Here is a 15,810-nt window from a genome sequence, read left to right as displayed (position 1 = left end):
CACTGCTTATTCTTTCTGTGCTGGAAGTTAAAAAGTAACGTAAAATAAAATAGAGAGCTTGTCAGGAATATGAAAGTATCCCGGCATCTGGAGCTCATATACGGGTTTGTTCACTGAGTAAATGTTGCCTGATGAACTTGCTCTTCAATATGGAAACTATGAAATACGGTATTTTGGAGTATGTTTCTGCAGTTCATATTTCTCTAAAATCTCACTCAATCTGTACACAATTCTTCTGCACGCTGTATCCATGTCAGAAGACAGGATATGATAATCTAAAATTTTTGTCTAAATTGATTAGTGGGAAGAGTGAAGTGTGCATGAACTCTAGCTATTTCATAACAGCACTTGGAAATTTGCAATAAATTTTATTCAGGCATATGAAACACGCTTGTACATTAAACTTCAGAGAAGATTCCCCTCATATGTGATCAACATGTATTCCAGCTTCTCGCAGATCACTGATGGTCCCGCCTGTCTAGTTCTAAATGTGCCGTTGACGTGCTTCAGTCTATCTTGCTGCTAGATGTACCCAGCATTGATAAAACAGACCAAAACTACAGCTAAGGAGTCCAATTCAGATTTTTAAGTGAAGGACACAACTGTACTGTAGTCAGATGCTGACCGAGGCAGAGAGGTCAACTTAAATGTAGAGAATCACTAATTAGAAAGGATAAAGTGAGGGTGGCGGGGCATAGTAGGAGACGAATTTGAAGGAGTTGAGCTCCCACAGAATCACAGAATCACAGAATAGTAGGGGTTGGAAGGGACCACTGTGGGTCATCTAGTCCAACCCTCCTGCTGAAACAGGGTCACCTACAGCAGGCTGCACAGGACCTTGTCCAGGCAGGTCTGGAATATCTCCAGAGAAGGAGACTCCACAGCCTCCCTGGGCAGCCTGGGCCAGGGCTCCGTCACCCTCAGAGGGAAGAAGTTCTTCCTCATGTTCAGCTGGAACTTCCTCTGCTCCAGTTTGTGCCCATTGCCCCTTGTCCTGTCACTGGGCACCACTGAAAAGAGCGGATCCACGTGCAGATGTGCTCCTGATGTTTATGTGCTTGTTTTTGTTGAAGATTTGTACTTAATGACAGCATTTCATAGTTGCCTTTTCTGCTTAATAACAACAGTGATAACAATAATATCAGTGGTCTGGCTAAGTAAGTATGCTCTTTCGACACAGGAATCACAACCTGTAGAGGAAAGGCAGCGGGAAACGAGGCGAATTGCTGTTACTTTCTGAAACAAATAACGCTCTCCCTTGTGTTCAGGTCGAATCCTTGGTTCTGGTGCATTTGGAAAAGTAGTTGAAGGGACTGCGTATGGACTGAGTCGCTCTCAACCGGTGATGAAAGTAGCTGTGAAAATGCTGAAACGTAAGTTGTCGTAGTTCCACTTCCAAGCTACACAGGGCATGTTCCCAGAGGGTTATTTAAGCATTGCTTGTGTATAAATAGGTTCTCCATATCTGAAGCTGAGACTGAACTGTAGAATGACTGAAATTTCAAATTATACTTCAGATTGCTTCATGGTGTTTCAAGACTGAAAGCATCCAGGCTTCTGAAAACATTAAAAGTGTGGTTTTAGCTGCATGGACCGTAGCAGCCACCATAACACAGCAAGTTCAGAAAAAGATAAAATAACCGTGAATGTTCATGAACAAATGAAAGCTACACAACAAAGGAGAAATACGCAGGTCTCACGTGAGAATCACTGAAGGTTTCCCAGTTCGTGAGAGCTGAAAATCTAACACAGTGATTCTGGAAGACCTATGAGGAACTTGCTTGTGTTGAAATGAGCAGCTTGTAAAGTGCCTCTGTGCCATATGGGCAACCCGCTGCACCCCTGGAGAGGGACAAATGGACGGAGTCAGCTATTGAGCTGCATCGAGTCCTATATTAGCGGTTTGTGACTCCTCTCCAAGCCCCTTGTCTTAAGAAAAGTCTTAAGCAAGCCCCTTGTCAAGTAAAGGACAGAGTCTTCTTTGAGAAACCATGGTAGCGATGCTCTAACGAGGCAAGCAAGGAGAAATTGCTTGTTACCGTGAAAAAGCCGATTGCTCTCACTCAGGGGCTGGTGTGTTTTTTTCAACAGCTACTGCTAGATCCAGTGAAAAACAGGCGCTCATGTCTGAACTGAAGATCATGACACATCTTGGCCCCCACCTGAATATTGTGAATCTGCTTGGAGCTTGCACAAAGTCAGGTGGGTTTGGCTGACAAAATGGAGGTTTGCTGTGGAGCCATCACTCACTGTTTAACAAGAACATACATTTCCAGTAAACGATTTGACAATAAATATAAACAAATAAAAGGTTTCACAAACCTGCTTGTTATTTGGTAGGAGTTGCAGTCATAACTTAGTATAAAAAAGTATTAACCCACAATACTTTTTACCTTTTATATTCTATTTTTTATTATTTTTGGAGGTTATTTTTTTTTTTAAATACCCCACTGATCAATGCATTATTTTGTTTTATTTTATCAGGTCCTATTTACATCATCACTGAATACTGCTTTTATGGTGATTTGGTGAACTATCTGCACAAGAACAGGGACAACTTCCTGAACCGACACCCAGAGAAACCAAAGAAAGATTTGGATATCTTTGGAATGAACCCAGCTGACGAAAGCACAAGAAGGTGGGAAAAAAAGGATAAAAAAATGTATAACCTGCAACTTAAGGAAATGTCATTACTAACTCTCACTCATTCCTCTCATTCATTGGTTTAGAGCCCTCCCTAATTCTTCTCATTAGACTTTTACTTATCAGGTTTCACAGATCTGGGAAGGTTTCAGTACTTCTTGTTCAGTCTCCCTGACATGTGTCCTAGAGCCATGTTTCCCCTGACTAGAGATGCCTGCAGTCGCAGGACCACTCCACAGACAACCTGAGGTCCCATATAACATTTCTATTAATAAAGCATGGCCCAGTGTTCCTCTTTTCTGTAAAAAAATCATTTTGCCTCTACCCACCGAAGTTTTAAACATAAAGTGCTACTACCTGGTTTCCTTGTTTCCCTGCTTGGGGAACTTCCACTGTCTAAAACTCCCTCCCTTCAAACAACCTCACAGAATTTCTGCTGCAAACTCAAGTGCTCTACTTTATCTACCAATGGCTTAGCCAGCCTCCATAGTTTCCTTATGGTTAATGTTCATCCCACAGCATTTTCCAGATGACAGCGGAGGAAGCTTGTCATCATATGTTAAGCAATAAAGCAATGTCATAAAATTAGTCAGGATGTAGAAGGTGGACAGGGATTGTGGCTGCCCCATCCCTCGAATTGTTTAAGGCCAGGTTGGATGGAGCTCTGAGCAACCTGGGCTGGGGGAAGATGTCCCTGCTCATGGCAGGGCTGTTGAAACTAGGTGATCTTCAAGGTCCCTTCCAACCCTTACCATTCTATGATTCTATGATTCTATGATTTCTTCAAGAAATCGCTCAGGCAAATAGATCAACTGACTCGGTCGCTGAGTACAGCCAGGACTGTTCATCTGAGCATGGGTTTGTTCAGCAGGACTGGATTTGAGGCAATCTGTTGGGTGAATAAATTACATCTATCATTTGGAATACCTTGAGCTAAAAGCCCTAGGGAGTACTACTTTAATTTAGTAGGATTTTGGGAAGTTATACAATATATGTTTACATCCCTGACTATTGTCAGAAGGATGAGTTTGAAGCATTTGAGTTTAACTACAGTGTTAGAAGGTAACATACTAAAATGTAATAATACATGGTCTTGTTAGAATACATGAACTTTATGTACTCCCTATCAAGCAGCCAGCTCTTACATTTCACAGCAATACAATTGTATACCATAAGAGAACCGTTAGATCTCCAGGATGCTGTGGCAGGGATGTCACTTGGGCACTACTAACTTATCATAGAATCATACAATCACTAAGGTTGGAAAAGACCTCGAGGATCATCAGGTCCAACCGTCAGCCCATCACCCCCATGCCTGCTAAACCATGTCCCGAAGTGCCACATCTACGTGGTTTTTGAATCCCTCCAGGGATGGGGACTCCACCACTGCCCTGGGCAGCCTGGTCCAATGCCTGACCACTCTCTCAGGAAAGAAATTATTCCTAATATCCAACCTAAACCTCCCCTGATGCAGCTTGAGGCCATTGCTTCTCGTCCTATCGCTAGTTACTTGGGAGAAGAGACCCAACACCCGCCTCACCACAACCTCCTTTCAGGCAGTTGTACAGAGATAAGGTCCCCCCTCAGCCTCCTCTTCTCCAGACTGAACAACCTCGATTCCCTCAGCAGCTCCTCATAAGACACCTGTATTTTTTTCCCAATTTCAGTTATGTGATATTATCATTTGAAAACACTGGAGAATACATGGACATGAAACAAGCTGATACCACTCAGTATGTGCCAATGCTGGAAAGGAAGGAGGGATCTAAGTACTCTGATATTCAGAGATCTGTGTATGATCGGCCTGCTTCATATAAGAAGAAATCTATCTCAGGTAACGTAGAACTGTCTCTTCTGCACACATCATTAATACAAATAATGCTGTGTATCTTATTTTTGCCCCCTATACAGATGTAAACTACTCCGCTGTGCTCTGCAAGCGCATGAGCACAAGCTGTAAGATGAAAGCTGATGTCTGTGCTCTCCGTTGTGCTCTGGGGCTGGGCGTGCGTGCTGCTGGAGCAGAAGGGTCCGGCCACGTGTTTGTTTCTGTGCTGAGTGGCTGCGCTCCACAGCAGGGCTATAGGCACTCCTCGGAGGCAGCGACTTCACCAGCCTTGCAGTCTGCGAGGTTCTGAGCAAGAGCAATGAACAATAACATCAGTAATTTGTATTGCTCTATTTCCACTTACACCGCACATTAACGGACACTTACCAAATGCAGACCACTCCCAAATACTTTCCTGGGTTATGTAATGAAGATAATGAATGCATCCCATTCCCCGGCCCTGTTCTCAGAAACCAAATATGCTTTGCTTTAAAAATAGGCACCGTCACTTCTGCCTCTGGGCCTCAGAAACTGAACCGTATCCAGTCCCAGATTTACACGGCAGACTAATGTACTCGGACTGTGCTCGAGGACAGTCGGGGTAAATGAATCACTGAATTTTGACTGCTTTTTTGCTGACATCTTTCATAAAAAAATAAGAACTGTTGCCATAGAATTCCTGACCCTTTTTGCTGGTATTGGATTAGTCCCAGTGAATACTTGCTGGGAAACATAACAGCGTTCAGCAAAAGCAAACGGATAAGAATGTGTGTGCATGCACAAAAACTTGATGGAGGCACCACCTCTAAATAAATGTTATTGTACGACACGCTGAGTATTGTAAACAACCCGTACCAGACTTCAGTGGGCCTTTCTAACTTCACCTTTTCCTGCAGTTCTCCAGGGGAAAAAAATACAGGCAGGGGAAAAACCAAAACCTATATTTAATACTGGATGTTTTTAAGAATGCAATACGTGTTAGTGACTGACAGAGACATTAAAAGCGGTTAGTTATAACGAAAAGACTGGTTTGGTCATGGTAATCTGTGAAAGTCATCAGCTCAGAATCATGATAGGTAGGGGGAAGTGGATGTTGCTTTCACACTCCACAGCACAAATACATTTTTTGTCTCTTTTTCAGTAGAATCAGAAGTCAAAAACCTTCTTTCAGATGACAGCTCAGAGGGCCTCAGCCTACTGGATTTGCTGAGCTTCACCTACCAGGTTGCGCGTGGAATGGAATTCTTGGCTTCTAAAAATGTAAGTAAATTAAAAATTAAGTAAAATGGAAGGAAGTGTAAAAACTTCTCCAACTACGGGTTTTAATTTAGATTCTGAAAACACGACACAATATAATATTATTCTTGGGATTGTAGACAGCTTTCTCGCTTACCTGGCAGCTGAGATCACCATAGCTGGACAAATCGAAGCAGCAGGCAGTCCTCTTCTCCTGTTGCCACCCACCACGTTCGTGGAGGCAGCGTGCCAGAGATGGTGACGGATCTCTGCAGGGTCTGGGTGGAGGGTCCACACAGCCACAGGCCAGCACGGTCAGAAGCGTAGACATACCTCAGTACATGATGGGCAGAAAGGGAAAGGGTGGCATCATTTTTGTCTTCTCCTCACTGCAGCACATCGCTGACTCCAAGGACTGGTGCCTCCCTGCCCCTGCTACTGGGGCAGTACAGGTGCCTGTTCAGTAGAAGGTCTTGTTAAGACTGTGCCCAGAAAGTCAACAGATCTTTTTCAGGGATCTTTGCGACGGAAACAGCCCTTGTGGAATTAGCACGTCCTTGAACAACTTAATTTCTCTCCATCCAGTGTGTGCACCGTGACTTGGCAGCTCGTAATGTCCTCCTGGCTCAAGGAAAAATCGTGAAGATCTGTGACTTTGGGCTGGCTAGAGACATCATGCATGATTCCAACTATGTCTCCAAGGGCAGCGTATGTACTTCTCAATCTCCTGAGTTCTGCTTTAAGTGAAATGAGAAGTGTCAGTTTTAAATGCTCTTTAAATGCTGTTCTTGCCATTCAGTGTTGGTTACACTAATTGATCATTGGGATGAATGCTCCCGAGAACAATTTTTCTTCAGTTAATTATCTCCTGTAGCTTTCCTCATTCTGTTTTAAAGCCAAAAAGTACTTGGCCACACTTCGTACTTCACAGGCTTACATTTTAACTGGCAAGGTTTGTGACTCGATAAATTATTACGGAACTGTCACTGGGGTATGGAGAGCAGTGATGCATCAATCAATGACATATCAGATCTAGAGCAGCTTTTGTATCATACCTCCAGTCAGTCTTGTCCTTGGCTAGTGCTAAAATGAATGCAGTTGTGGCTTAATTAGTTTTTGTGGGGAGCAAATAGTAGCATTTCTTATAATCCTGGTACCTCTGTGTTCTATGGAATTAAAAATAAACACTAGCCAGTTTAACACAGCTTTTCTTATTAGAGGGAAGTTAATTCTGGCTATCTAATATCAGTTGTCACAGGAAGCATTTCTTTCATGACTAATTTGTGTGGTTTGGGGTTTCTTTCTTTTTGCTACAGACTTTCCTACCAGTAAAATGGATGGCACCTGAAAGCATTTTTGACAATCTGTACACAACATTAAGTGACGTCTGGTCTTATGGCATTCTGCTGTGGGAAATATTTTCTCTTGGTATGTACTGTGAACATTTTTATTTTTTTGTGTAGTGAGTGAGCTTTTTCAGTTCAAGCTGTTCTACGTGAAGTATTTCAAATTCTACAGTAAAAATACACATGTGAAACCAACTGTAAGTTATTCTTCTATAGGGGGTTTTGGATCCCAGCATTAGGTGTGAAGCAAAACACCTCTGCTCTCCCACAATTCTCCTGAGGTTGTTTTCTTTTCCCCAAGATACTTCTTTTTTTTGCTAGAAAACTGAAAGCACTGAGTGAAAAACTTTTGGCAAAGCTTTTGTGGACAAGTGTTGGTGTGCCGGCCTAGGATGGATTTTCTGGCTCATACGAGAAGGAACACGTCTTCCCCTTGCACGGGGTGCCTGGGGCTGCAGCCCAGCCCAGCGCCTGGTTTGAAACAGTCTCTTCACACACGTTACAAAAGATCCCATCTCAGTCCCATGAGAGAATGAAAACAAATGTCAATCCTCTGGGACGCTGATTTCCCATTTCCAGGTCAGCACTGTTCACGCAGTTGGTTTATGGCAGCGTAAAGTGGTTTTGACAATGTATAGCAGTTACAGACAATGTACAGTTCCCAGCTGGGACCAGCCTGGCTCGTTCCTCAGCCTCATTAATTAGCCCCCCAGGCGGGTGGCTGGCCTGCTTCAGTAAGTGTGCATTGCCCAGATTTACTCTGAGCAGAATTAATCACTCCCGTATGGTATCAACTCCTGCCCCACGGCAACCCCGAGCCTAATGGTATTTTCTAGAGTAAGTTCTCATATAGCTACTTCTCAGAAAACAGCAGTTGGGCCACTATTTACGGTGTTGATTACTGTAATCTCTGGGCATCATAGAAGAGTGTAAATATCCATTCACCCGCATCCCTAGGAGGCATGGGAGTGCCGTTGGATAGCTCGGGAATCGAGGCATGGCTAAGTCTGTGCTTCACTGCCCTACCTGTAAGGAAGGTTCTGAAGTCCAGTTCTAGGTGAAAATCCTGCTTTTGAAAGGGCTGAGGTTTCTGGTGTAAATGTGATGGTATACCTCCTCTACCCGAGAAAGACAGTGTTTCTCAGAAAGCAAAACATCCTCAGCAGTGTTTATTAAGCAAGTCAACTTTGACATCTTGCTGCAGCACTGACTTCAGCTTGAATGATCCTTTTATGCATCAGTGATGTCTGTCGTGTTAGCTGCTGTCTAAACCCAGCTGCCCGGGTGGGAAGGCTTAGGTATGGAGGAGACCAGCTCATGCTGAGGCTTTGCCCTTGCAGCTGGGATGAGGTGAGTGGCTCGGGCCACATCACTCTCAGCTGTCGTGCAGGTGCCAAAGGCAATAAAACCAGACAGAGCAAGTGACTTGCCAAAGTTCACATGCAAAGTCAGTTGCAGAGCAGAGACATGACCTCAGATCTGTCAAATGCAGGCTGAAGACGCATCTGGAGTGCTGTGTCCAGTGCTGGACTCCCCAGTTCAAGAAAGAGGAGGAGCTACTGGAGAGAGTCCAGCGGAGGGCTGCGAGGATGAGGAGGGGACTGGAGCATCTCTCCTATGAGGAGAGGCTGAGGGAGCTGGGCTTGTTTAGCCTGGAGAAGAGAAGGCTGAGAGGGGACCTTAGAAATGCTTACAAGTATCTCAAGAGTGGGTGTCAGGAGGACGGGGCCAGACTCTTCTCAGTGGTGCCCAGAGACAGGACAAGGGGCAACGGGCACAAACTGAGGCAGACGAAGTTCCAGCTGAACATGAGGAAGAACTTCTTCCCTCTGAGGATGACGGAGCCCTGGCCCAGGCTGCCCAGGGAGTTTGTGGAGTCTCCTTCTCTGGAGATATTCAAGACCCGCCTGGAAAAGATCCTGTGCAGCCTGCTGTGGGTGACCCTGCTTTGGCAGGGGGTTGGACTGGGTGACCCACAGAGGTTCCTTCCAACCTCTGCCATGCTGTGATTCTGTGATTCTGTGACCTGGTCCAGGTATCACCCAACCTCTATGCCCAGTCAATACATTCTATAAACACTGTAAAGGGATTTTTTTCTATATGGTACGTACTTCAGTTTCACATTAGAGCTGTTGTCTTGACCACATTAAGCCCATATGTGAAACACTGGCTAAGAAAGATTAATTTTGATGGCAAGTCAAATTATAGCATTAACACTTTTTAACACAAACAGCAAGGGAGCTTTGTATGGGTAGTCAAGAACAGAGTGGTATCTTTTCTTCTCTTTTATCTGCAGGTGGCACACCATATCCTGGCATGATGGTCGATTCTACTTTCTACAATAAGATCAAGAGTGGATACCGAATGGCCAAGCCCGATCATGCTACCAATGAAGTGTACGTGTGCATTTGGCTTTTCCACATCTGGCCAGTCTCCAGACAATTTTGGTTTTGATTTCTGTTTGGTTAATCTTTTTCCTTGATCAGTTGACTTTCATTGTGGTTTCCGTTTATCTGCAGGTATGAGATCATGGTGAAGTGCTGGAACAGTGAACCAGAGAAAAGACCTTCTTTTTACCATTTGAGTGAAATTGTGGAGAGCTTGTTGCCTGGAGAGTACAAAAAGGTTGGCTCTTTGGAATTCTCTCTGTGTTTTCCAGACACTGCTTTAGAGGGAATTAGAAGTGTTGTTCCAGCCATCAGAGCCGTGAGCACTGAAATGGCACATCCTAACCTATGCAAATTACGTGATTCAGAAGGGGACATTGAATGTTCGGTTTCTGCGCGCAAACTTAATGAGAAGCAGTTCTGCAGTATTAGCTGGGGAAGCAGAACTCTCCTTTTCTAGTGACATTTACCAACTCAATTTTGCGACTGGAGAATGGGCTTTATATATTTTCATGGGATTTTCTAAGCAGTGAAAGAATTCTAGAAAAGGGAGTACTTGGCCTATGTGTATAGTCTCCCATTTCCCTCTTTGGATCCTGACACCAGCGCATTTTCTCCTCATATTTCTGATACCTCTGACAAGCTCTGCCTGCCCCATAACTCAGTGTTTCATCTTCCCCCCTACCTTTGGTCTCTTCCCTCTCTCCCTACGCATCTTTCACATCTATTTGTCTGCTTTGTGCTGCCACACTCACTCCTGCATTGTCTAAATCTCATGTGTCACTTGTCCCTTCAAATCATTTGAAGATGCTGGGCTTCTCTATCCAGTGTTGCCGGCTCATAGGGCAGAATATTTGCTGCGTTGATGGATCACAGGTACCCCTCTGAAGAAAGGCAACCTTAGTGAACAGAATCTAATGAGGGGTTTGAAATTAATATTTTCAGAGCTACGAGAAGATTCACCTGGACTTCCTGAAAAGTGATCACCCAGCCGTCACGCGCATGAGAGGGGACAGCGACAATGCTTACATTGGTGTCACCTACAAGAATGAAGACAAGTTAAAGGACAGGGAGAGCGGATTTGATGAGCAGAGGCTAAGTGCTGACAGCGGGTACATCATTCCCCTGCCTGACATTGACCCTGTTTCTGAAGATGAGCTTGGCAAAAGGAACAGGCACAGGTAGGTTCAGTTTATTGGTTAGAGTCACCACTTGGGGTGGTGCTTGGCAACGTACATTAACACTTCTTAGCGTCCTACTCCACAAATGGTTTCCTCAGCTCTCTTGAAACTACTTCTTGGGAAGGTCCCATGTAAATATGGTAGGATGACTGGCCACAGTGTTTTCAGCAGGAAAAACCTAATTTTGCCTCTTTTGTGACTGCCAGGGGAAGGAGCCTGCTCATAGGGTGCTGCTGTGTGACACTGGGACTCCCTTGCTCGCTTGGACAAGTCCCAGCAGCTGTCTGGTGGCTCTCTAGGCACGTTTTTCAACATGTCTTGCCCCTATAGCTCAATGCCTTGGAGCCGCATATGAGATCTCAAGTGATTGATTCGTTCCCTGTGAGACTAGCTCCAAAATCTGGGACAAGTTGTGCTATGTTCCATAATATTCTTTTCATTGACAGCAGGGTATTATCCAGGACTTCTTACTGCTCCCTTGTCAGTTTGTGCGACCGATTACTCTACTGCACAACAGTATAACCCTTACTGTGAATGGCAGGTGTTTAATTCAGCACTTACAGTATATAGAATTAGTAACCTAGAAACTTCTTTTTTTGATATTTTTGGTGCTATTTTCAAGAGGGGGATGAATGGACTCTCCTAGAAGAACTATCCATATTAAGATTTATTACCTTTCTCTGTTATTATTATCTTATTGTCTGTTATTATTATCTTACTTTCACCTGACCTCCCTAGATTCATGTAGGTGACCTATTGTCACAGCAATATCATAAAGCCATTTCTCTAAGGAGTGTCTGGCAGAAGGCGTTTGGAGGAACAAACGAACAACCCCCTCCTTTGAATTCCAAGGTGGTCCATTACTCTTGAGATATAAGATGTGTCACGACCTAAGAAACGAGTGGTCAGAGTCACCTAAGATAGTGCTGTGGGTCAGAAAGCACGCAGGGAGGTGGTGTTCGGTTCTGCGAGGGAGTGGAGTACTTACCCAGCCACACTTGCCCCATATTTTATCTCTGAGATGTTTGTCTCTTCCAGTTCCCAGACATCCGAAGAAAGTGCCATTGAAACTGGTTCCAGTAGCTCTACTTTTATCAAGAGAGAGGACGAGACCATTGAGGACATTGACATGATGGACGACATTGGGATCGACTCCTCAGACCTGGTGGAGGACAGCTTCCTGTAACCCCACGGCCACCTTCCAGCTCTGCACAGGGGCAAGCTCGCCGTGTCGTCTACAGACTTCTGCTCCACAGAGAAAACCACTTTATTGCAATGTCAAGGATGTGAAATGGAGATGGATTTGTACAGAGCGACTCCCAGTGATGGGCAGAAGAATCAGCCTGAGTACGAATGAAAGGGACATGTCGAAGATGGATTATTTTTAGTGTTGCTTCTTGCAGTACTTCAGTAGCATCTCAGTGTTGTTTGCCATTTGAACTGGTAGGAGGATGAAGGAAAAGACCACAAACAGACCAGTTCTGTGTTTCAAGGGCATTCATATGACTTTGATAGATTGAATTTCCATTGCAGCAATACTTCTCCTTTGTAATTATGTAAATAACTGTCTACTCAAGGATCTTTTGAGGTGCACATTGAACATATGCCATGGATTTTAGAAGAGATTTTTCACGAATTTTGTGTACTTCCTCCCTCAATCTCAATGTCAGCTGCTGTTGAACTATCGTGTGAATTGAAGAACATGCAAAAACCACTTTTGGATCAAAAAGGTCTAAAACCACAAGGGACTGACCGGTACTACAAAACATGCTACTTTTTACCATTAATGCAAGTAAAGGGGAATAATAATAATAACAATAATTAAAAACCAGTCTATAATAGGTGTTAGAAACCTAATAAGTCTTTATTAACTATAGAAGATAGCTGTTTTCAAGATAACACTACTACTGTTTTCAGTAACATTAAATGTATATTTTATAATTCGTTGTCCTTCAGTAAAAGCAGTCTCATGAAATTTTTCTAAGTACAAGGAAAAAGTTTATGATCTGAAATTTTTTATGACACAATTCTTTTATTTGGCTGTACACAGTATGGTAACTGCTCTGGTTAGCTAAAACTACTTTAACATGGAGAGAAAATCAAGATTTAGTTTTCTATCATGAGCTGAGTAGTTTTTCTAATCAGATATACTAGAAGTAATTATTGTCCTCTGATTGAGGTTCTAAAAATTTAATTAAAAAAAAAAATGATGCCAGATTCCCAAGATGCTTGAAAATGGAAGATCATGATAAACCACCAGCAACATCCCATTATCAGTGTTTCATGGGTACTCAAAAGAAATCTTATCCTGGGGTTAGCTGTGAAGAATCGGTTTGATATTTGAACTGCTCGAGGAACAAAGACATCTCTCCCAGCCTGGAACTCCAGACTAAATAAGCAGAAAATATTTCTGCAGTAAATATTCTTGCCTTAGTTTTCAGTTTTAAAGGGAAACAGAAAACTCTGTTATCTTTGCAGACTGTAATGACAAACAGTAATTGCTTCCGAACGTGTTTTCCAGAAGAAGGTGCATGAAAACGAACCTGCTCTCAGCCTGCAATAGCTTTTTTTTTTTGACACCACTTCTATGAACAAACTATTACAATTACTGCTATCACTGTACAATGTGTTACTGAGATGTGACGCTTTGGAAGACTTACATGTGAAAAAAGGTACATCACTGCGAAGGGCCCCATCCTTTCCGGGGCTCAGCTTTCAAACTCAACCTGAATTCAATGCGATGAGCGCCTTGTGGGACGTGCTCAGCCTCCGGCACAACACAACCAATGCAAATGCAGTGCTAACTCATCCCTGTGGTGCAGTATTTTTCCTAGGAAGCCTGAAAGATGGACCAGCAGTGACCAACAGAACATGCTGCCATGGTAAACTGCAGTTTAACTTGAAATGGACCTGAGAAAAGCTGCACAAGTCCCCTTGACTTCACTTGTGGACAGTTGTGGATCAAATGAAAGCAAATATAGTGTTGTCAGTGTTACAGACAAGTAATTCTGGGTCTGGGTTTCAAACCATCGCCTGGCTGAGGCCACGTAGAAGCATACTGCAGGTGTGGAAACAGGACCTGAAGCAGGCACCCACGATGTCAGTCCTGATGGAGGCGGACAACCAGCAGGCACCACGAGCGACGGCGCATCCTCCATTTCTTGTAGTCAAGAGTTCAAGACCGAGTGTCTTGTCGGGAGCAGCACTTCAGCCAAACACACGTCACTGAGCTCTGCACGGGGACAACTGTGAAACATAAAGACTCTTGATATAGCCAGGACAGATGAGACGACGTCAAGTCTCCCTCCAGCTATGAACTATGAATTGAGGAAACACAAATTGTCTATTGGATATCCCAGATATCTGAATGGCCCCTTGAGACCACACGTGCCTTCATTTGCATGCGTAGTCATTGCAACTACACATTCAAATTAGGCAAGCAATTTCACCTGCATTTTTGCACATGGCCTAGTGTTCATCAGGGTTTGAAAATCAGCCCCAGCACGGTTTTATTATACCAGTTACTGGAATCTAAGGACATTTTCATGTGGTCTCCCCTTTCCCTCACTGGTTTCATTCTGTATTTCGCAGCGCATCTCGGGGCTAGACCCACATGGTGGACGTGAACCAGAGCTGGCTCACTTTTGGATGCATGGTCATGTTGATTCTCCATCCTGTCACGAGCATCGTGTGGATGAACTGCGTCCATGGCATGGGTCTAGCCAAACCCAGGTCACTGAAGGCTTGGAATCACATAAGCTGGCCTGGAAACTGGAATGAAAAGCAAAGGAAGAGAGAGAGAAGTGTGAGAGGATGATTCGTTTAGTTTTATGATATTATCAGTGCTACAGACTTTTTCTTTTATGGCTTAATTTTTGAGAAGCCACTGGAAGAGATATTCCCAAACCTTTTTCTACAGTAATTGTACAACGACAATCAGCGTCAGCCTACGAAACACAGCGTTTGATTCGGAATGGCCAACCAATTCCTTACGGCGTGGTCTGCAACTTGTACAAAATGGTCCTATTACATAATGAAGGACGTGAGATATGATGATGTTATACATCAATATGTATATATGTATTTTTATATAGACTTCTAGAATACTGCCAAAACATTTATGACAGCTATATCACTGCCTTTGTTTATATTTTTTTTTACTGTGATATATTCCACAGGCACGTTAACTGTTGCACTTTGAATGTCCAAAATTTATATTTTAGAATAATAAAAAAAGAAGTGTTTCCAAAATGGTGGCTGTTGTGAAATGTTTGAAGAAGGGCAAACTGGCCTGAGTGACGGTAGGCACAAAATGTATTTCAAAAATGCCCCTGTTGATATTTTGTCTTTGGAAAAAAAAATCCTGTAAATTAAAATCTCTATATTTCAATAAATGATATATAATTTAAGGATATGTGAGGGGTCTACACTCACTTATTGAAAGATGGTTGTAAAGTATCAGTCTTCCTTGGGGGTTTTTCCCCCCAAAATGATTTTTGTTAATTGAGTGCTCTGCAAAGCCATTGGGCAGCAATGACAAGCAGGGTCTCTGAGCCCTTCCAGTAGGCATAGTGGGGAAGTGCCCACGGCAAATGACCTGGATAGCAAGTGATATCTGTGGGGAGCCATGTGGTCCCCCCAAAACACAGCAGACGTGGTGCTCCAGCAACTGCTGCCTGGAGCAGAGCAAGTGCCCCGAGGTGGGCACCGGGTTCCCCGTGTGAGATTGACCTTGGCACTGTGTGTGATGAGGGGGTTCAGTGCCTGCTGCTCTGCACACACAGAGGAACGGGGGGACACAACATGCACATGAACTTGCTGCGCTGCGTGCCTGCAATGCAAGCTCTCTGCTGCTTCGAGCACCAGTGTACAATAAAATACAACTAAAAAATTTTATGCAAAGGGTGCTTTTAACAAGGGACTAAAAGTGGCTTGCGTCAGTCTTTAGCCTAAAGCTTTGGCCTCAACTTGCGTCAGAAGAGGTTTAGATTGGATATTAGGAAAAATTTCTTTACTGAAAGAGTGGTCAGGCATTGGAACAGGCTGCCCAGGGAGGTGGTGGAGACCCCATCCCTGGAGAGGTTCAAAAAGTGTGGATGTGGCACTTCAGGCCATGGTTTAGCAGACATGGTGGTGTTGGGTTGACAGTTGGGCTTGATGATCCTAGAGGTCTTTTCGAACCCTAATGA

At 43.8% G+C, this 15,810-nt stretch overlaps 1 protein-coding gene across 5 annotated transcripts in view; it reads left to right on the top strand.

Moving 5' to 3' along the window:
• PDGFRA (platelet derived growth factor receptor alpha) overlaps nucleotides 1-14,977 on the top strand; it is a 39,386-nt gene extending 24,409 nt beyond the window's left edge. For 4 of the 5 annotated variants that reach the window (XM_075421989.1, XM_075421985.1, XM_075421987.1 and 1 more), the window contains exons 13-23: nucleotides 1,269-1,373; nucleotides 2,092-2,202; nucleotides 2,485-2,638; nucleotides 4,311-4,477; nucleotides 5,613-5,731; nucleotides 6,293-6,415; nucleotides 7,024-7,135; nucleotides 9,350-9,449; nucleotides 9,573-9,678; nucleotides 10,386-10,621; nucleotides 11,660-14,977. In XM_075421989.1, coding sequence (XP_075278104.1) covers nucleotides 1,269-1,373; nucleotides 2,092-2,202; nucleotides 2,485-2,638; nucleotides 4,311-4,477; nucleotides 5,613-5,731; nucleotides 6,293-6,415; nucleotides 7,024-7,135; nucleotides 9,350-9,449; nucleotides 9,573-9,678; nucleotides 10,386-10,621; nucleotides 11,660-11,807 — 1,481 coding nt within the window. In that variant the 3' untranslated portion in view covers nucleotides 11,808-14,977. The remainder of the gene's footprint in view (nucleotides 1-1,268; nucleotides 1,374-2,091; nucleotides 2,203-2,484; nucleotides 2,639-4,310; nucleotides 4,478-5,612; nucleotides 5,732-6,292; nucleotides 6,416-7,023; nucleotides 7,136-9,349; nucleotides 9,450-9,572; nucleotides 9,679-10,385; nucleotides 10,622-11,659) is intronic. The other variant, XM_075421988.1, reaches the window with a different exon arrangement.
• The last annotated feature ends 833 nt before the right edge of the window (nucleotides 14,978-15,810 follow it).

Source organism: Opisthocomus hoazin, chromosome 5 (genome assembly GCF_030867145.1).
Source record: "Opisthocomus hoazin isolate bOpiHoa1 chromosome 5, bOpiHoa1.hap1, whole genome shotgun sequence".
NCBI classification, from domain to species: domain Eukaryota; kingdom Metazoa; phylum Chordata; class Aves; order Opisthocomiformes; family Opisthocomidae; genus Opisthocomus; species Opisthocomus hoazin.
The sequence above is the reverse complement of the archived record's forward strand: the minus strand, read 5'-3'. Positions and strand labels throughout refer to the sequence as shown.